The sequence below is a fragment of the Papio anubis genome, chromosome 1 (genome assembly GCF_008728515.1).
Source record: "Papio anubis isolate 15944 chromosome 1, Panubis1.0, whole genome shotgun sequence".
NCBI classification, from domain to species: Eukaryota; Metazoa; Chordata; class Mammalia; order Primates; family Cercopithecidae; genus Papio; species Papio anubis.
The window spans coordinates 8,951,186-8,973,286 of NC_044976.1; the positions used below are offsets into that span (position 1 = coordinate 8,951,186).

The window sequence follows — 22,101 nt, forward strand, 5'->3', positions numbered from 1 at the left end:
TAATTTTTTTTTTTTTTTTTTTTTTTGGAGACGGAGTCTCACTCTGTCGCCCAGGCTGGAGTGCAGTGGCCGGATCTCAGCTCACTGCAAGCTCCGCCTCCCGGGTCTATGCCATTCTCCTGCCTCAACCTCCTGAGTAGCTGGGACTACAGGCGCCCGCCACCTCGCCCGGCTAGTTTTTTGTATTTTTTAGTAGAGACGGGGTTTCACCATGTTAGCCAGGCTGGCCAGCTAATTTTTTTGTATTTTTAGTAGAGACGGGGTTTTACCATGTTAGCCAGGATGGTCTCAATCTCCTGACCTTGTAATTCACCTGCCTCGACTTCCCAAAGTTCTTGGATTATAGGCATGAGCCACCATGCCTGGTCTCATTAACATTTTATTATACTCGCTTTATCACACATTTTTCTGTAGGTTTATTAATACATCCTTTTGTTGTTTTTGAGATGGAGTCTTGCTCTGTCGCCTGGGCTGGAGTGCATGTTGTGATCTTGGCTCACTGCAACCTCTTCCTCCCAGATTCAAGGGATTCTCCTGCCTCAGCTTCCTGAGTAGCTGGGATTACAGGCGCCCAGCTAATTTTTGTATTTTTAGTAGAGATGAGGTTTCACTATGTTGGCCAGGCTGGTCTCGAACTCCCAACCTCGGGTTGTCCAGCTGCCTTGGCCTCCCAAAGTGCTGGGATTCCAGGCATGAGCCACTGCAATGGCCTGGTTTATTAATATCTCTTCTTTTGGGTGCATTCCAAGGATTTTTCTGGACTATCATGGAAGTTAATTTATGTTTCTGATTTGTATTTGTGGACCATAGTTTGAATTGGTGCAAGAGAGGTGATGAGGGGTGAGTTTTAGGCATTAGGGGTAGCTCTGTTACCAACCTCATATGAAGTATATTGATAACTTATGATTTCTTAGTGATGTTCCTATGATTTTATTATTGTTTCCAGCTTTTTATATAATCTTCTGATAGAAATTCCTCGGTTGCTGCAATGTCATGACAGTGTGACTGCAGACTGTGCATGTTTACTGTTGCTATTACAAATAACTTGAACATTATTTCCCATGGGGCTTCATCCTTCCTGTGTTTTCTGTTTAGGAGTAGCCCATCGAAGCCAGAGCAGTGAAGGAGTCAGTTCTCTCAGCAGCTCGCCCTCTAATAGCCTTGAAACGCAATCTCAGTCTCTCTCACGTTCCCAGAGCATGGATATCGATGGTGTCTCATGTGAGAAAAGGTAAAATGAAGCCAGTTTTCTAATATGCTCTTTTATTTAGGGAAAGAGAAAGATCCATTCACTTTAGTCTCTAGTCCATAGTCAGAAATGCCAGCTGGAGACCCATGCCAGTCCTTAGCAAATTAGGGTCAAACGTATTACATTTAAAGATTTTGTATTATTCAGAGATGTTCTTCATACTTTTGTTGTTGAGACAGAGTCTCACTCTTGTCACCCAGGCTGGAGTGCAGTGGTATGATCAGGGCTCACTGCAAACTCCGCCTCCCAAGTTCAAGTGATTCTCCTGCCTCAGCTACCTGAGTAGCTGGGATTACAGGCGTGTGCCACCATGCCTGACTAATTTTTATATTTTAGGTAGAGACAGGGTTTCACCTGTTGGCCAGGCTGGTCTCAAACTCCTGGCCTCAAGAGATCTGCCTGCCTCAGCCTCCCAAAGAACTGTGATTACAGGCATGAGCCACCGTGCCTGGCCCACTATGCTTGTGTGTTAAATGTCTTTTATGAAATAATGGTGTAGTCAGTTAAAAAAAGAAATCTGTTGTTCTCATTTTGTAAATATAAAGTTGGCAAGCATATGCCTCTCCCTAAAACTTTTACTGATTAGTGAAATTTAAAAGTTTGGAATATTTTAGACAGGGAAGCCAAATACCCTGTTTGCTTCATAAGGATCAGGGTGTCTTGAAACAGCCCTCCTGTGTTGCATATGTGCCAAAAATGGGTGATAAGGGTGGCTGAGGTATTGATTCCTTTCGTGGTTGAGCAAGTCAGACTCCTTGGACCTGGCTCCTCTCGCCTCAGGCAGTGCCCTCGGTTCGTGTCAGTGGGCTAAACAGATGAAAAGGGGAATTAAGTCGGGCTCGATGGCTTATGCCTGTGATCCTAGCACTTTGGGAGGCCGAGGCAGGCAGATCACTTGAGGTCAGAAGTTCAAGACCAACCTGGAAACCCTATCTCTACTCAAAATACAAGAAATTAACTGGGCCTGGTGATGGGCACCTGTAATCCCAGCTACTGGGGAGGCCGAGGCAGGAGAATCACTTGAACCCAGGAGGTGGAGATTGCAGTGAACCAAGATTGTGCCACTGCACTCCAGCCTGGGCAACAGAGTGAGACTCCATCTCAAAAAAAAAAAAAAAAGGAGAATTAAAAGTATGAATAAGGGGCTGGGCGTAGTGGCTCACACCTGTAATCCCAGCACTGTGGGAAACTGGGAGACATGAATCACTTGAGGCCAGGAGTTCAAGACCAACCTGGCCAACATCGTGAAACCCTGTCTCCACTAAAAATACGAAAATTAGCTGGGTGTAGTGGTGCATGCCTGTAGTCCCAGCTACTTGGGAGGCGAGGCAGGAGAATCGCTTGAACCTGGGAGGCATAGGCTACAGTGAGCTGAGATCACGTCACTGCCCTCCAGCCTGGGTGACAGAGTGGGACTCTGCATCAATAATAATAATAACAACAACAACCACCACCACCACCAAATAGAATATCTAGAAATGAAAAGGTAATTCACATTGACAACTTGCTGTAAGAGTTAAATAGGGGTTAGACATAGCTGAAGGAAGAATTGACAAACTGAAAGCACTGAAGAAATTACCCAGAACGTACCATAAAGAACAAAGGAGATGAAAAATATAAAAGATATTTAGAGATATAGAGGACAGAGTCCTTGGTTTCTCATGAAATGTATGTAGGATTGAAATTTCTAGGTAGAACATTAAAATTGTGAATGCAGATGTTCAGCTTTCAAAAAGAAGAAAAAGAGAACAGGGGTCCAGCATATATCTAAATATCAAAAAGGGAGAATAGAGAGTTGGGGAGATTTCCTTCTGCTCACTTTTATTCCACGTTTTTTTCTACACTGGTTTGAAAGATATTATTAAAAAAAAAATCAGGCCAGGAGCAGTGGCTTATGCCTGTAATCCCAGCACTTTGGGAGGCCGAGGCAGGCACTCACTTGAGGTCAGGAGTTCGAGACCAGCCTGGCCAACATGTTGAAACCCCATATCTACTAAAAATACAAAAATGAGTGGGTTGTGGTGGCATGCCCCTGTAATCCTAGCTACTCGGGAGGCTGAGGCAGGAGAATTGCTTGAACCCGGGAAGTGGAGATTGCAGTAAGTTGAGATCACACCGCTGCACTCCAGCCTAAGCAACAGGGTGAGATTCTGTCTCAAAAAAAAAAAAAAATTATAATAAATGATTGAATTTTTGTTGAGAGTTGGTAAATGATATGAATCTTCAGATTTAGGAAGCCTAGTGAATCCCAAGCAGAATAAACAAAGAGAAAGTCATACCTACACATTTTATGGTGAAATTGTAGAACACTGGTGACAAAAACCTATTTATTTATTTATTTATTTAAATATAAATGCCCCCACTCCTTGCAGAGACAAAGCCAGAGTGAAAAGAGAGATTATCTAGAAAAGAAATGACAGCCAAATATCTCAATGGTGGAGGCCACAGGATGGCAGAATAATAGTTGAAAAAAAGTAACTGTCAACTGGGAAATGTGAACTCCTGTGGAACTGCCCTTTTTCTTTTTTATGCTTTCTTTTCTCTCTCTCTCTTTTTTTTCGAAACAGGGTCTCACTCTGTCACCCAAGGTGGAGTGCAGTGGCGCAGTCTCTGCTCGACTGCAGCCTCTGCTTCCAGGGTTCAAGCACTTCTCATGCCTCAGCCTCCCTAGTAGCTGGGACTACAGGCGTGGGCCACCACACCTGGCTAAGTTTTGTATTTATTTTTGGTAGAGACAGGGTTTCATCCTGTTGGTCAGGCTGGTCTCGAACTCCTGACTTTTTTTCGAGACGGGGTCTCACTCTTTTATTCAGGCAGGAATGCGGTGCTGCTGTCATGACTCACTGCAGCCTTGCGACCTCCCAGGCTCATGCAGTGCTCCCACCTCAACCTCCAAATTAGCTTGGACTATAGGCATATGCTACCGTACTTGACTAATTTTTAAATTTTTGGTAGAGACAGGGTCTCCTTATGTTGCCCAGGCTGTTCTCAAACTCTGGGCCTCAAGTGATCCTCCTGCCCTTCCAAAGTGCTTGGATTACAGGCATGAGCCACTGCGCCTGGCCTGGAACTGTTTAAAGCAAAGGGAAATAAAGACATTTACAGATTTAAACAAAGAAACAAGCTGGGCCTGTTTTTATTTTCAATTTTTAATTTTAGTGGATACATAGTAGATGTATATGTTTAAGGGGTAGTTGAGATATTTTGGTACAGGCATGCAATGTGTAATAAACACATCATGGGGGTTGGGCGCGGTGGCGCACGCCTGTAATCCAAGCACTTTGGGAGGCCAAGGTGGGCAGATTACCTGAGGTTGGGAGTTCTAGACTAGCCTGACCAACATGGAGAAACCGCACCTCTACTAAAAATACAAAATTAGCTGGGTGTGGTGGCACATGCCTGTAATCCCAGCTACTCGGGAGGCTAAGGCAGGAGAATAGCTTGAGTCCTGGAGGCAGAGTTTGCCATAAACCGAGATTGTGCCATTGCACTCCAGCCTGTTCAACAAGAGGGAAACTCCGTCTCAAAAAAATAAATAAATAAAAATAAAATAAACACATCATGGCGGCTGGGCGCGGTGGCTCACGCCTGTAATCCCAGCACTTTGGGAGGCCGAAGTGGGTGGATCACGAGGTCAGGAGTTCAAGACCAGCCTGGCCAACATAGTGAAACCCCATGTCTGCTAAAAATACGCATGGTGGCGTATACCTGTAGTCCCGGCTACTTGGGAGGCTGAGGCAGAAGAGTTGCTTGGGAGATGGGAGGTTGCAGTGAGCTGAGATCTCACTGCTGCACTCCAGCTTGGGCAACAGAGTGAGACTTTGTCTCAAAAAATAATAATAAATAAATCAACACATGGAAAATTGGGTGTCCATTCCCTCAAGCATTTATCTTTATTTTTTTTTGGAGACAGAGTCTGACTCTGTCTCCTATACTGGAGTGTTGTGGCATGATCTCGGCTCACTGCAACCTCTGCCTCCCGGGTTCAAGCAGTTCTTCTGCCTCAGCCTCCTGAATAGCTGGGATTACAGACATGGGCCACCACACCTGGCTAATTTTTGAATTTTTAGTTGAGACGGGCTTTCACCATGTTGGACAGGCTGGCGTCGGACTCCTGACCTCAAGTGATCCACCCATCTCGGCCTCCCAAAGTGCTGGGATTATAGGCATCTTATATTTCAATTAAGTTTGTTTTAAAATAATATAATATAATATAATATAAATATAGTATATCATGATCGATTTAGGCTGACTTTCGGAATGTAAGGATACATCGACATTAGAAAATCTATACATATCTTCTACCATATTGTATATTAAAAAGAAAATCCTTATAATTTGGTAGCTGCAAGAGTTTGATAAAATTCCACATTAATTCATGATAATAAGAAAATGAGGAACAGGGCCGGGCGCGGTGGCTCAAGCCTGTAATCCCAGCACTTTGGGAGGCCGAGACGGGCGGATCACGAGGTCAGGAGATCGAGACCATCCTGGCTAACATGGTGAAACCCCGTCTCTATTAAGAAATACAAAAAACTAGCCGGGCGAGGTGGCGGGCGTCTGTAGTCCCAGCTACTCGGGAGGCTGAGGCCGGAGAATGGCGTGAACCCGGGAGGCGGAGCTTGCAGTGAGCTGAGATCCGGCCACTGCACTCCAGCCCGGGCGACAGAGCGAGACTCCGTCTCAAAAAAAAAAAAAAAAAAGAAAATGAGGAACAGAAAGGAGTATCCTTACACTCACAGTGTGGCACAGACAAAGTTCAGCAAATATTCCACATGCTCCCCAGCATATTTCCCATTCTCTTTTACAGTTAAATTGGGGCCAATGACTAGTTCTGTCTGGTAGACTATGAACTAGAGTGACATGTGTCACTTTTAGATGAAGGCAGTTGAGCCGATGTTCCTCCTCCATCCCCCTCTTCTCTTGCTCCAGTGACCTTGGAGGCTGTGTATTGCAGATGGCATAGATTAAAGATGGAGTAAGGATGCTTCACTCTCATCAGACTTTGTGTAAGCAAGAACTAAATCCTTACAGTGTTAAGCCTCTAAGATTTCAGAGTATATGTATTACTACAATATAGCCTGTTTTACTCTAACTTATATAAAGGGCATCTGCCAATAAACTCCACCAACTCTCCTATTCAATAGTGAGAAGTTAGCATCATTTTCTGTAAAACAGCAATAAGAACAAGGATGACTACTATTTCTTGTTCTTTTTTTTTTTTTTTTTTTGAGACAGTCTCGCTCTGTCGCCCAGGATGGAGTGCAGTGGCTGCTCACTGCAAGCTCCACCTCCTGGGTTCAAGCCATTCTCCTGCCTCAGCCTCCTGAGTAGCTGGGACTATAGGCGTCCACCACCACGCCCGGCTAATTTTTTTTGTATTTTTAGTAGAGACGGGGTTTCACCGTGTTAACCAGGATGGTGTTGATCTCCTGACCTTGTGATCCGCCCACCTCGGCCTCCCAAAGTGCTGGGATTACAGGTGTGAGCCTCCGCGCCTGGCTGCTATTTCTTCTTATATTCAGCAGTGCAGTGAAACAAGTAAGGATTGGAATGGAAGAAACAACAGTGATAATTTGTAGATAGATTATTTACATGTTGGCTGGGCACAGTGGCTCATGCCTGTAATCCCAGCACTTTGGGAGGCCGAGGCGGGCAGATCACTTGAGGTCAGGAGTTCGAGACCAGCCTAGCCAACATGGTAAAACCCTGTCTTCACTAAATATACAAAAAATTAGCTGGGCGTGGTGGCGCGTGCCTGTAATCCCAGTTATTCTGGAGGCTAAGACAGGAGAATAGCTTAAACCTGGGAGGCAGAGGTTGCAGTGAGCCGAGATTGCACCACTGTACTACAGCCTGGGTGACAGAGCAAGACTCAATGTCAAAAAAAAAAAAAAATTATTTGCATGTAAACTTTCTATGTATAAATAAACAAGTTGCTTATAAGAAGTGTATATTTAAAATCTGTTACATTCCTGTCTGCCAACAACAAAAAGTTAGAAAACTTAATTTTTAAAAAGGTGCCATTCACAATTTCATTAAAAAGTATTAACATATGGTACCTAGGAATAAATTTAGCAAAACAAGTATAAAATTTTTATAGAGAAAATTATTAAAGTTTGTTGATAGACCTTAAAGAAGATCTTAATACTTGGAAAGTAATAAAAACTCAGTAACATAATTATATTACTTCTTCCCAATTTGATCTCTACGAGTGAAAAAAATTTTGGTCAAAATCCCAGGAGGGTTTTTAAGGAATTCCTCAGGCTGATTCCTAAGTATGTGTAGAAGAGGAAAGAGCCAGGGATTGCTAAGGCCTCTTAAAGTAGAAGAATAAGGTGGAGACATTGATCTAGCAGATATCAAGACTACTGAAGTTTTAGTGATTAAGACAAAGTGGTATTGACCAGGGACAGACAGTTGTCTAACAGAACAGTAATGAGTCTCCAGAAATAGACCCACTCGTTAATGAAAATTGGACATGTGACATAGGAGATTTCATATTAATGTAAAAAGGATGATCTTTGCAATAAATGGTGCTAGGGCAATTGTTTAATCAGAGGGAAATAATATGTACTTAACCAGTTTTTGTAATAAGACTTCAGTTGAATTTTTTATTTTCTTAATTAAATTTTTAAAAATTTTAAATTCTTTTCAGAGACAGAGTCTTGCTATGCTGCCCACGCTGGGATATAGTGGTTATTCATAGGTGCAGTAATAGTGCATACAGCCTCAAACTTCTGGGCTAAAGTGATCGTCCAGCTTCAGCCTCCTAGGTAGCTCGGACCATAGGTGCATGCTGATACACCTGACCTGGTTGAATTTCATGTCATTTTAAAATACTATATATAGATAACCCACTTTAATGATATGCTTTTATTTATTTGTTTGTTTATTTATTTGAGATGGAGTTTCGCTCTTGTTACCCAGGCTGGAGTGCAATGGTGCGATCTCGGCTCACCGCAACCTGTGTGTCCCGGATTCAAGTGATTCTCCTGCCTCAGCCTCCCGTGGAGCTGGGATTAGAGGCATGTGCCACCATGTCCGGCTAATTTTGTATTTTTAGTAGAGACGGGGTTTCTCTATGTTGGTCAGGCTGATCTTGAACTCCCGACCTCAGGTGATCCACTTGCCTTGGCCTCCCAAAGTGTTGGGATTACAGGCGTGAACCACGGCACTCGGCCAATGATATACTTTTAAAAAGTGAACTCAAGAAAATGACAACTTAGGAAAAATATTTCCAACATATATGAGAGACAAATTATTTAGATCCTAATTTACGAAGAACTCTTAAAAATTAATAAGAAGATGAACCATTATCATTTTGCTTTCCTGATTGATTTAACTGATGCTTTAAAACTTTTTCTCACGGAGCAGCTACAGTGACATTGTGCAGGTTTATAAAAGGTAAAAGGCTTATTTGTCTTTTGTACTTTAAGCATGTCCCAGGTGGATGTGGATTCAGGAATTGAAAACATGGAGGTTGATGAAAATGATCGAAGAGAAAAACGGAGCCTCAGTGATAAGGTTGGTAAGCGATGAAGCCCTTGGTACAGGTAATATAAACAAACACATTTCATGTCTTGTATCTGTAGAGTCTGTTAGAGTGAGGCCACCCCAAATCAGGAAGTCCTAGGCAGGTGATTATTTTTATTCTTTCGAGGAAAAATGAGTAACCTAGATTACCCTTATTCGTGGAAGTGTAACTCAGTCCTTTGATCTGATAATATCCATCTGTTTTTGGTTCAGGGCCATGATTTTATCAGTACATTTAGGTTGTAATAGGAACTAATTTAGAGCAAATTAGAATTCTTTATGTTATCCCAGCACTTTGGGAGGCCGAGGTGGGCGGATCACGAGGTCAAGAGATCGAGACCATCCTGGCTAACATGGTGAAACCCCGTCTCTACTAAAAAAAAAATACAAAAAATTAGCCAGGTGTGGTGGCGGGCGCCTGTAGTCCCAGCCACTTGGAAGGCTGAGGCAGGAGAATGGCGTGAACCTGGGAAGTGGAGTTTGCAGTGAGCCAAGATTGCTCCCCTGCACTCCAGCCTGGGCGACAGAGCAAGACTCCGTCTCAGAAAAAAAAAAAAAATTTTCTTTGAGACGGAGTCTAGCTCTGTCACCCAGGCTGGAGTGCAGTGGCCGGATCTCAGCTCACTGCAAGCTCCGCCTCCCAGGTTCACGCCATTCTCCTGCCTCAGCCTCCCGAGTAACTGGGACTACAGGCGCTCGCCACCTCGCCTGGCTGTTCTTTTGTGTTTTTTAGTAGAGATGGGGTTTCACCGTGTTAGCCAGGATGGTCTCGATCTCCTGACCTCGTGATCTGCCCGTCTCAGCCTCCCAAAGTGCTGGGATTACAGGCTTGAGCCACCGCGCCCGGCCAAAAGAATTCTTTATATTGGTCTTTTGCTTTTTTTTTGCTTGTTTGAGACAGAGTCTCACTCTGTCACCTAGGCTGGAGTGCAGTGGTGCAGTGGTGCGATCTTGGCTTACTGCAAGCTCTGCCTCCCGGGTTCACACCATTCTCCTGCCTCAGCCTCCTAAGTAGCTGGGACTACAGGCACCCGCCACCACGCCCAGCTAATTTTTTGTATTTTTAGTAGAGACGGGGTTTCACCGTGTTAGCCAGGATGGTCTCGATCTCCTGACCTCGTGATCCACACGCCTCGGCCTCCCAAAGTGTGGGATTACGGGCCTTAGCCACTGTGCCCAGCCTGGTCTTTTGCTTTTGAGCAAGTAGATTGTCACATCTTTAGCAGTATTCTGAGGAAAATGACTGGGAATTGAAGCAAGAATGTGTAGAATCCAGTAGCAAGTGGAAGGTTTTGGAAAACATGAAGCCTTTATATATGAATATCACCTGAGCTTAGTGCTCTGCATTTAGGGGGGGTGTGTGTGTGTGTGTTAATATAGATAATTACATCACTTTCTATTCAGTAAATTATTAGGAATCCTTTAGCAACGTGTGTTAATGATTATTGGAAGTTGCACTGTAAACAAAAATAAAAAAGACAAAAAACGGAAAAAATAAGAAGTTGCACTGTAGCCTCCTAGTGGTGCAGTGCTTTATTTTGTATAGTTCTTTAATGTTTACAAAATTCTTTTATATATGATATTTTATTTGTGGTGGTATGTAATGAGAAATGTTACATTTTTGAAAAATTCCTGGAGGAAAATTGGTCATGCACCTAGAATGTTAACCTGGTCCTGTGGAATTCAGAAAAGTAAATAGATAGGATATGTACATCACATATTTTTCCTTGATGACTTTTGATAACACCTTTGCTCTTTTTTTTTTTTTTTTTGACACAGTGCCTCATTCTGTTGTTGCCCAGGCTGGCTGGAGTGCAGTGGCGTGATCTCGGCTCACCACCACCTCTGCCTCCTGGGTTCAAGTGATTCTTCTGCCATAGCCTCCCGAGTAGCTGGGATTATAGGTGCCCGCCACCGTGCCTGGCTAATTTTTGTATTTTTAGTAGAGGCAGGGCTTCACCATGTTGGCCAGGCTGGTCTTGAACTCCTGACCTCAGGTGATCCACTGGCTGCGGCCTTCCAGAGTGCTGGGATTACAGGTGTGAGCCTCCACGCCTGGCCATCTTTGCTCTTTTATGCTCCCCGTAGATTGTATTATAAGCTCATGAGACTTAGATGTTGTAACTTTGATGTTACAGTAACAGGCTTACTTTTCCCCTCATCAGTGGGTGCATGGTTTTATGCATTTTTAAAATATCATCACTAATAATGAATTAAATCAGAATAACGTATTCCTATTGAAGTACCTAACTCATACGTCTTATTTGAAATTAACCCGCAAATCTTCTTCACCAGGAGCCTTCCTCGGGCCCTGAAGTGTCTGAAGAGCAGGCCTTACAGCTGGTCTGTAAGATCTTCCGTGTCTCTTGGAAGGACCGGGACAGAGATGTCATCTTTCTTTCTTCTCTTTCTGCACAGTTTAAGCAGAACCCAAAAGAAGGTAGGAATCTAGCTCAGCAGTCGTACTGCAGAGTACTCAACAAGAAAATAAGACGTGAGATCTTTGCTGTCTGTTATCCACATTCACTCCTTCTTGCTCTTGAGTTGTATTTTTGATGACAGGGATACTTCTTGATGAGGACACAGCTGTTTAGCCACTTTCTTCCCTTTCCACTGATCTTATCGATAACTTATTTTTCATTTTCATGATTTCTACAATACTATGTAAATAAGTTAATGGTCTCCATTTTCTCAGGGTTGAAGTTTTTCCCTTTGTAGTAAGAAGGTGCTTAGAGCATTACCTCGTCTTTATTTATTTATTTATTTATTTATTTATTTATTTGAGACGGAGTCTTGCTCTGTCACCAGGCTGGAGTGTAGTAGCGCAATCTCAGCTGACTGCAACCTCTGCCTCCTGAGTTCAAGCGATTCTTCTGCCTCGGCCACCCGAGTAGCTGGGACTACAGGCATGTACCACCACGCCCAGCTAATTTTTATAGTTTTAGTAGAGATGGGATTTCACCATGTTGGCCAGGATGGTCTTGATCTCTTCACCTCGTGATCCGCCCGCCTCGGCCTCCCAAAGTGCTGGGATTTCAGGCTGGAGCCACCAAGCCTGGCCTTACCTCCTCTTATGAAGTATAGATATAGTGAGTGGTCTCCAGGGATCCTTAGAGAAGTGTTCTGTATGAACTATACCTGCTTTAAGTGCCTGTGAAGCCATGTATAGACAGTGGAATTGGTCTATTTGGCTAAATTGCTTAGCAAGACAGAACATAATGACATTTTGCTGTGTTTCTGATATTCTACTTTAAGAGGCCACGCTCGTAACAAAATATTAAAACTCTTAGCAAGATACCAGCATCAGGGCACTATCCTTATTCTTTACAGCAGTCATTTGGAATGCAGAAGAGGTATGGGAGGTGTGCTGGAGTGGTTTCTTTTGCCTATCACTGGAATATAACCTCCCTCATGGTAGGGATTTTTGTCTCTTTCACTCATTGATGTATCCCCAATGCCTAGAAGGATATCTTGCACAAAATAGTCCCCTCAATAGATACATTTTAAATGGATGCGTGAATATCAAGGAGATCGCCTTTTTCTTTTCTGTGCTGCCTATCTTCTGAGGAGGGAAAAAAAGAAGTCCTTTGTGTTTGCGGAGGATAGATAAGACTATTTCTGAATTTACTTATTAACTCTGCTAATGGAGAAGACCATGTATTTGAAACTCTGCTACTTGTTATTCTTATTATAAATCTTAAGATTCTCAAATCTATCTTACACATGTAAGTGGTAATTTTAAATAACCAAATCAGATAAAATTTCCATGAGTTAAAACTTTTTTTAGTGGTATTTAAAATGTATCTAAAGACCAACAGTAAATCAACTGGGAGTTGCAAAGAATAAAAAGGAAGCTAGAATGTATCATTTGCTCCTGCCAGCCACATGGTGACTAGATATTGGACACATCATAAAATCTTTTGAACCTTGGACTTAATAGTTTTATTACTATCTATAAAACATATCTAGACTAGGAAATATTAACCCAGTTACATTTATAGTATAATAAAGTAACCTCTTATAGTTGGGAGTAGCTTCTTTTTACAATTAGTATACATCAGCGGTAACTCTCAATGACTGTACCCCAACTTTCTTTTTAATAAACTTTTAGTTTTGGAATAGTTTCAGTTAGTGCAGGGAGTTCCTGTATATACTTTACCCAGTTTCCCCTGATGTTAATATCTTATATAACCATGGTACATTTGTCAAAACTAAGAAATTACTACTAACTAAACACAAGGCTTTATTTAGGTTGTACCAGGTTTTCCACTAATATCCATTTACCATTCCAGAATCCAATCCAGGATACTGCATTGAACCACTCGGGGTCAGTTGGCTTATTCAAGGGCTGTGTAACCTGAGTTCGAACTGTGTGTAACCTGTTCTTTATTCTGCCTTTCCAACAGTGTTCTCCGATTTTAAGGACTTGATTGGCCAGATTTTAATGGAAGTGCTAATGATGTCCACTCAGACTAGAGATGAAAACCCATTTGCCAGTCTGACAGCCACATCACAGCCAATTGCTGCAGCAGCACGGTCACCAGACAGAAATCTCTTGCTAAACACTGGCTCCAATCCAGGAACAAGCCCCATGTTCTGCAACGTGGGTTCCTTTGGTGCCAGCTCTTTGTCTAGGTTAGTGTGGTTTTCTTTGCACATGTAACTGGTAGTAAAATAACTGCGAAGTATATAGGAGAAGGGAATGTTTGTTTACAATGTTAATCTGTGTCATACAGGGTATGGCATATATCATATTTGGGGAGGTGGATTTAGTCATTGGAAGTGGAATTCTCTTTTCTAGATGATTACTTTTTGACTCTCTATGGTTAAGATATTGGTAGATGAAGTTTTAGAAGCAGTTGACTGTGTGTACTACATCATTCTTCGTATGGGGACTTTATTGTCTTGTAAGTATAGCCTCTAGATCAATAGAGCAATTAGATTATAATTATTTAGATATTTATCTGCTAGATATACTTGAACTGCAATGATTCTCCTTTAAAAGCTTGATATTTTCTGTTTTAGTCAGTTATCTCAAGTTTTTCTTTGATTTTTCTCTTCTTTCCTCCCTTTCTCAACTAATTTAGCCTCTATGAAAGTAGTCCAGCTCCCACTCCCAGTTTTTGGAGCTCTGTTCCCGTGATGGGCCCGTCTCTTGCCTCACCTTCCCGTGCAGCCAGCCAGTTGGCTGTGCCTTCCACTCCCCTCAGTCCTCACAGTGCAGCCTCTGGAACTGCTGCGGGAAGCCAGCCTTCATCCCCGCGGTATCGCCCCTACACTGTCACTCACCCATGGGCGTCCTCAGGCGTCTCCATTCTGTCGAGCTCCCCAAGTCCCCCTGCCCTTGCCAGTAGCCCCCAAGCAGTGCCCGCCAGCAGTTCCAGACAGAGGCCCAGCAGCACGGGTCCACCCCTACCACCCGCCTCACCCAGTGCCGCGAGCAGACGCCCCTCCTCCCTGAGGATCTCTCCTAGGTATTTATCCTGCAGGAGACTTGTGTGTGTGTTTGCGGTGCAGGGAAAGGAGATTAACACGGTTTAGAAGAAGTGCTGTGTGACACTGACTCCGTTAAATTGTTGTTTTGGGTTATTAACCTGTGTGGCTAACTAGTTTGGTAGGCATGTACTCTGAGTCCATGCTTCTACCAGGCTCTGATCATGCTGGAAAGTTTGGGTTGCTCTATTCTATTGTGAGTCCCTTTCTTCCCTTTGAGAGTTGGGGCACACAGGAACACTTTTTGGCCTTTTGTCCTGTTGCCAGTGGTAGTTGAAATGCAATCAGACCAAGCAGGTGTGGGAGCAAATCTGGACCTGGTGTTTTTTACTTCTGGTGAGTGGGGTGGGTAGGTTCATGCCCTGACATGTTGAGTTTTAGTTATATGTAAGTTCAGTCTCTTAGAAGGAGGGAGTGTCAGAATTCCACTAATCCAGTGGCCCCTTCTCTCAAATGTACCTATATGTGTTTCTATAATTTTGGTGAATTATGTTTCTGCATGTCAGTGGCCAAAAGTTTTAGTGTAAGGTTTATTTAAAAGGATAGCAGTTGCAAAAGCTTCTCCCCCTCTTCTTTTTTCTTTGTTCTCTGATGGCCTTTTTTGCTTTTGTTGTGGTAGTATGTACGACAATCCTTTCTCCTTCCTCTTCCTCGCACTTTCTGGGGACAGTAGTGATGAAGAAGATGAAGAAGAAGATGATGATGATGGTGATGGTGATGATGAAGGTGGTGGTGGTGGTGATGATTTTTCTTGTGTCCAGTTTGGGTCCAGGTATCAGAGGAATGGAGTCTTACCCCTGCATGTGCATAGATGCTTAGGAACTAACTTCTATAAGCTCTAACAAGGGGTGTGCTTTGAATCCAGGCAGGATACGGTCAAATGAGGTGGGCTCCTGAGTATATTGATATGTTCAGACCTTATGGGATAAAGTAGCACATAGGAGTATTTTCTTTTTTTCTTTCTTTTTTTTTTTGAGACAGAGTTCTGCTCTTGTTGCCCAGGCTGGAGTGCAATGGCGCGATCTTGGCTCACTGCAACCTCCGCCTCCTGGGTTCAAGCGATTCTCCTGCCTCGGCCTTCCAAGTGGCTGGGATTACAGGCACCCGCCACCATGCTTGGCTAATTTTTGTATTTTTAGTAGAGATGGGGTTTCGCCAGGTTGGCCAGACTGGTCTCGAACTCCTGACTTCAAGTGATCTGCCCGCCTTGGCCTCCCAAAGTGTTGGGATTACAGGAGTGAGCCACTGCGCCTGGCTTGAGAATTTTCAGAGTTGTCGCCTGGCAAGTTTGGAGGAAAACTTTGTGTATAATCATTTTGCAAAAGCATGAAAACAGATTAAAGATCAGTCATCAAGGTTATCCGCCTTTAGATCTAAAATGAAGGACCCTTCATTTGTTGCGAGAATGTTATTGTGAACTACCAGATATGACAACTTGTACTCTCTGAGGCATGTTTGCTTAAGTACAGTTGCATGGATTGCTGCTATTTAGTAATGGGAGAGGGGCTGGGATTTGAGGGAGGGCTGTGTATGTGTGTGTGTATATGTGTGTGTGTGTGTGTGTGTGTGTGTGTGTGTTCCCTTCCCACCCCCTCCTGGCCTCCCCCACCTCCCCGTTCACCCTCATTGAGCTTAGTCTGGGCAATCCATCGAAGAACATATGAGGTCATACTGTCTGGTATAATAACTGTGACTCTGCTTTCATGTCTAGCCTTAAATTTCTCTTAGCACCTCCTGGACCTCAGTGAAGCCAGACCCCATTTGTTTATAGAGCCTTTGAAATGACCGCAGAGGCTGAAACATAGTTCCGGATATTGCTAAATGTTTACCCCTGGAAACCGAGTGGAAAACACTACTTGGGTTGTGTAGGTGACTTTGAGCAAGAGAATATAATAGCACCTTCTTTCTAATCCTCTGACTCATTGTCTTACAATTTTGCTCTTAAATTGAAGTTTCCTCTGGACTGAGTTGGTGTTTGTGCCTAGCACTGTTCAAAAATAACTCCAGGCTATAAATAGAGACTGCAGTAGGAGTTAGGTACACTTCATTCAATTCGATGGTGTTCAGAAGAATCATTAGGGAATATATAAAGGGACAGGAATGTTGATACAAGGTTGAATATTGATTCAGGAAGGTTGATATTTGTATTACGTTGAACATTTTATCACCATTTTTCAAGTAAATTTCCCAAAGGTGAAAGTGTCTTTTTCATGTAGATAAAATCCTATTGCATGACTGTAGTAAAAAAAGCAGGCATCCTTCCTAGGAATCAGTTTCCACATGGTGAAAGTGCCGTGTTATCTGTTTTACTGTACATTTTCTGTGGGAAACATTCTCTCTCCCTGGCCTATTTAGTTGTGACTTTCTCTAACAACCGTATCAGATTGTGTGCTGCTTTTACTAATACCGCTCTTTCTGGGCTTCTAACACCCCAACCTTGCCTCAGATCTAAATTCTCTCCCTACTAGGAGGAATAACCAAGTGTATAAAAATAGCTGCAAATAGCTTATGGAGCATTGTGCGCCAGATATGGTGCAGCACTGGCCATGCATCAGCCCTTTTACTCCTCGCTATAGCCTGCTGTGAGGAAGTGGTGGTGGGGGGGAATGGGCGGGGGAGAGTGGATGGTGTAGGGGGGGATGGACAAGAGGGTCAAAGTCACAGAAATACATTCAGACTCGAGCATCCTGAATCCAGATTCACATTCTTCACCACCACACCGTGCTGACACCCACTTTTCCATTTTCACCCAAACAGATTTTGTTTGTTCTTGTTCCTTACTACTGTTTTTGCTTCTGAGAGTCTGTGCATCTACTCGGTTCCTTTGGCAAGGAAGTGCCGGCATTTCGCTCCTTACTTACAAAATGCCATCCCAGTCAGTTGGTATGTCCCTTGTTGGCTGTTACAATGAACTGTGATCACCCAGATTTTGGCAACTTACTGGTTCTTAGTTGATATAAAAAAGAATGCCAAAGCATGGGTAAAAATACGTAACAACTATGTAAACAAATAGAAGAACTTAGGGTTCTTCTAAGTAGGATCAGAGCCAAGGATAGCTAGTAAAAAACCTTGTTACTTTTTTTTTTTTTTTTTTGAGACAGAATCTCACTTTGTCACCCAAGCTGGAGTGCAGTGGAGCGATCTCGGCTCACTGCAGCCGCCACCTCCTAGGTTTAAGCAATTCTCGTGCCTCAGCCTCCCAAGTAGCTGGGATTACAGGCACATGCCACCACACCTGGCTAATTTTTGTATTTTTAGTAGAGACAGAGTTTCACCATGTTGGCCAGGGTGGTCTCAAACTCCAGACCTCAGGTTAAACTGCCCACCTTGGCCTCCCAAAGTCTCAAACTCCTGACTTCAGGTGATCTGCCTGCCTCGGCCTCCCAAAGTGCCGGGATTACAGGCGTGAGCCACTGCGTACAACCAAAACCATGTTACTTTGAGCAGTCAGCAAAGAAATAGTATTTTCCTTCCCCCTTTCTAATTGATCTTCCCAGAATTTTGTTTACTCTGAAGTAAGCAATTTTAACACTCCCTCCTTGCCTGGTAAGACTAATGTCACAGAAGAAAGAATCATCAGGGGTTGGATCACTTTCTCCATCTGCTGGCCCAGTGGATTCGATGTCTTACAAATCTTTTTGGAAGTAGTTGAGACATACATTTATATGTTAAGTATTTATAAGGGTGATGATAAGGATTAATTTTAAAAAGGTAAAACATTCCTTCTGTAATGTTTTGCAGACTTCTGAGAAAACTGTTTGAGTTATAAGGAACTGCTTTTTGCGGGAGTGGCATAAGGGAGTGAAGTGAGAATTACCGTCTGTGAAGAGATAACTGTTGGGTGCTGGGCTTAATGCATGGGTGATGAAATAATCTGTACAGCAAGCCTCCTTAACAGGAATTTACCTGTGTAACAAACCTTCATATGTACCCCCAAACCTAAAATGAAAGTTAATAAAAATCAATAAACAAAAGCTGGAAGTTGATCTGGGAAAAAAAAAAAAAGAATTACCCTGTGATAAAGATACCATAGAAGTTATCCCAAGGAAAATGTTTCTAATTGTTTCTTAGGAAGTTGATGACTAGAAAGAAATTTGGTGGTTTTGTGTTTGTTTTTTAACTGTAGATATTTCAGTGAAGGAGGTCAAATCTTGAATGTCATGAGCCTTATACGAGTAGAGAAAGGGAAAATTAGTGAATAGTGAAAAACGTTGACATTCACCCTCCTGTTTTTGCTGATGGTCACTGCTTGGGGTTGAAACATAGAAACAGTGGAAAAGAAATCTTTCTGGCTGGGCACAGTGGCAAGCACAGGTAATTCTGTCACTTTGGAGGCTGAGGTGGGAGGCTTGCCTGAGCCCAGGAGTTAGAGGCTGCAGTGAGTAATGATCATGCCACTGCACACCAGCCTGGGTGATAAGAATGAAACCCTGTCTCTCTCTCTCTCTTTCTCTCTCTCTTTCACACACACACACACACGATCTTTCCACCATGTCTATCCCTAAGATCCCCCAGTGATTTCCCTTCTCACACAGAGTAAAATCCAAAGCCTCTGACCATGGTCTACAAGGTCCTGCATCTCATGTACACTCCACATACTACACACACACACCACACACTACACACACACCCCCACATCAAGTACACATGCACATACATGCCCCATTCTAACTTAATCTCCCTCTACTCGCCTACTTCCCCTAGCGTGTATACTGGACTCCTGTTCTTTGCACATAATACTCCCTCCTGCCTTAGGCTTTTGTACTTGTTTCTCCCCTTCGGACCACTCTCCTGCTAGATAGCTGTATGGCCAGCTCCCTCACTCTCCTCAGGTCTATAGAGGGTGGCCACTGACTTCATTGTCTCAAACATGATATAGAACACACATGCACCCACGCACGCACGCCATCGCTCTTCATCTGCCTGGTTCCATGCACTATTCCAGGACCTACAGCAGTGCCTAGAACGCAGGACGTCCATTAGCAACATTTGTTAAATGAATTTATGGTGCTTAAACCTGCACAACTCTGACTTTGCCTTGCTACTAGAAAATGCAAGGCCAGGCATGGTGGCTCACACCTGTAATCCCAGCACTTTGGGGGGCCGAGGTGGGCGGATCACTTGAGGTCAGGAGGCTAGAGAGGCTGAGGCAGGAGAATTCACTTGAACCCGGGAGGCAGAGGTTACAGTGAGCCAAGATCACACCACTGCACTCCAGCCTGGGTGACAGAGCAAGACTCTCTCAAAAAAACAAAAAGAAAATGCAAATTCCAAAGCCTGCATTTGAGAAGTCAGTAAATGGGAGGGTAATTATAGACAGAGTCCCTTTAAGAGCAAATTTTATTGGCGCATTTAAAATGGGATTCAGTCTGCACAGATCTGATGCACATGTAATCTCTAGGCACATTTTCATTGTGTTTTCAGAAGGATGCAGCTCTGTTTCTATTATGTGAAGTAATTACTTGGTTACATTGGACTGCTAATGTAGTTATCAGAAAATGGTTTGCATATTCTCCCAGAGGGAGGTATAATTTTCTAGGTGCTCTTAGGACTTAAATATGACATATTTCCAAGATTTTAGGATGTCACAGTTGTAAAAGCATCATGAATTTTGTAACAGCTGAGGGAAAATATGAAATACTACTTTAAACATTTAGAAATATTTATTTTTTGTTTTGTTTTGTTTTAGACGGAGTCTCACTCTGTCTCCCAGGCTGGAGTGCAGTGGCGTGATATCAGCTCATTGCAGCCTCCATCTCCTGGGTTCAAGTGATTCACCTGCCTTAGCCTCCCAAGTAGCTGGGATTATAGGCACCTGTCACCACGCCCAGCTAATTTTTGCATTTTTAGTAGAGATGGGGTTTCACCACATTGGCCAGGCTGGTCTCGAACTCCTGACCTCAGGTGATCTGCCCACCTGAGCCTCGCAAAGTATAGAAATATTTCTTCATAGCATACATTTATGCATGTACGATATACTGCTTTCTCCTTCAATGTCACACTCAAAATATGAATCTACCTCTTTCAGTTTGAATCTAAAAATTCTTGTAAATCAGTTTTTGACCATTGACACTTATGCTTGTGTTAGTGAAACTGGCCACTTTTTCTTACTTGTGATCATGATTTACTCTGGCACCTTTAGGATTAATATTATAATTGTGACACATATTGACAAATACTGAGGTTGATGCTACATTTCCTGTTTGGTTGAAGCTTTGTTTCACTCCCCTCTCGCCTCCCTGCCCCCGCCACACCGCTCCTCTTGAAAGTCAGCTTGTTTGGTGCCTGGCTGATGATCACTGTGTCAGTCTGTTTGCATTGCCATACAGAAAGGGTAATTTATAACGAAAAGAGGTTTGATTGGCTCACGGTACCTCAGGCTGTTCAAGAAGCATGACACCAGCATCGGCTTCTTGTGAGGGCCTCAGAAAGCTTCCACTCATGGCAGGAGGTGAAAGGGGAGGAGGCAGGTCACATGGCGAAAGCAGGAGCAACAGAGAGGAGGAGGAGGATGTCCCAGACTCTTTTAAACAACCACATCTCATGTGAACTCACTGAGTGAGAGCTCACTCATCTCCAAGGGGATGGTGCTAAGCCATTCGTGAGGGATCTGCCCCCATGATCCAGTCACCTCCCCCTAAGCCCTGCTCCAACACGGGGGACTGCATTTCAACATGAGATTTGGAGGGGACAGACATCGCAACCATATCAATCATCAAAGCCAGTCACCTCCGGCTAGGCCCTGCCCCAACACTGGGGACTACATTTCAACATGAGATTTGGAGGGTCGCACACGGAATCATATCAATCACCAAACCAGTCACTCCCTCCCTGGCCAGGCTCCTGCCTCACCGAGACTGCATTTCAACATGAGGATTTTGGAGGGGACAGACATCTGCGAGCCGCTATTCATCAATCACCAAAACACACTGACCTCTTTTGAAAATTCTCTGATATATCCTGAGTGCCTTTCCTTGCATTGCCTGGCACAAGAAAAGCAATCGTCTACATAGTCTTCTACATACATTACCGCGTTATGGAATCCGCCGGTAAAACATTTCTGCGTGGCAGTGAGGGTTTCACATTTAAGTTAAAATGAAGTAGGATGTATTGCCAGGAATGGGAATAATTTCAGTGGCAGTTACATGAGCCAGCACCATCTAAGCATGCTGAGTTCACATGCACGCTCACATGCTGGCTGTGGGTGCTGCATCAGACTGAGGCCTGGCAGCTGGTAAGGACCTATTGACATCAAACATAAGATGCTTTGCAGCCGGACACGGTGGCTTATGCCTGTAATCCCAGCACTTTGGGAGGCCGAAGTGGGTGGATCATGAGGTAGGAGATTGAGACCATCCTGGCCAACATGGTGAATCCTGTCTCTACTAAAAATACAAAAGTTAGCCAGGCATGGTGGCGGGCGCCTGCAGTCCCAGCTACTTGGGAGGCTGAGGCAGAAGAATGGCGGGAACCTGGGAGGCGGAGCTTGCAGTGAGCCAAGATGGCGCCACTACACTCCAGCCTGGGCAACAGAGCGAGACTCCATCTCAAAAAAAAAGTGCTGGGATTACAGGCATGAGCCACCATGCCCAGCCAATATCATAGTTGCTCTCTTGCCCAGGCTGGAGTGCAGTGATGCGATCTCAGCTTACTACAGCCTCCGCCTCCCGGGTTCAAGAGATTCTCCTGCCTCAGCCTCCCAAGTAGCTGGAATTACAGACACGCGCCACTACGCTTGGCTAAGTTTTCTGTATTTTTAGTAGAGATAGGGTTTCACCATGTTGGTCAGGCTGGTCTTGAACTCCTGTACCTCAAGTGATCCA

At 43.7% G+C, this 22,101-nt stretch overlaps 1 protein-coding gene across 5 annotated transcripts in view; it reads left to right on the plus strand.

Moving 5' to 3' along the window:
* The window catches only part of UBE4B (ubiquitination factor E4B), a 147,188-nt gene that overhangs the window by 58,301 nt on the left and 66,786 nt on the right, over window positions 1-22,101 (plus strand). For 3 of the 5 annotated variants that reach the window (XM_031669297.1, XM_031669298.1, XM_031669347.1), the window contains exons 3-8: window positions 1,096-1,231; window positions 8,689-8,776; window positions 11,081-11,225; window positions 13,192-13,420; window positions 13,873-14,259; window positions 14,898-15,050. In XM_031669297.1, the coding sequence (XP_031525157.1) occupies window positions 1,096-1,231; window positions 8,689-8,776; window positions 11,081-11,225; window positions 13,192-13,420; window positions 13,873-14,259; window positions 14,898-15,050 (1,138 nt within the window). The remainder of the gene's footprint in view (window positions 1-1,095; window positions 1,232-8,688; window positions 8,777-11,080; window positions 11,226-13,191; window positions 13,421-13,872; window positions 14,260-14,897; window positions 15,051-22,101) is intronic. The other 2 variants (XM_031669318.1, XM_031669358.1) reach the window with 2 other exon arrangements.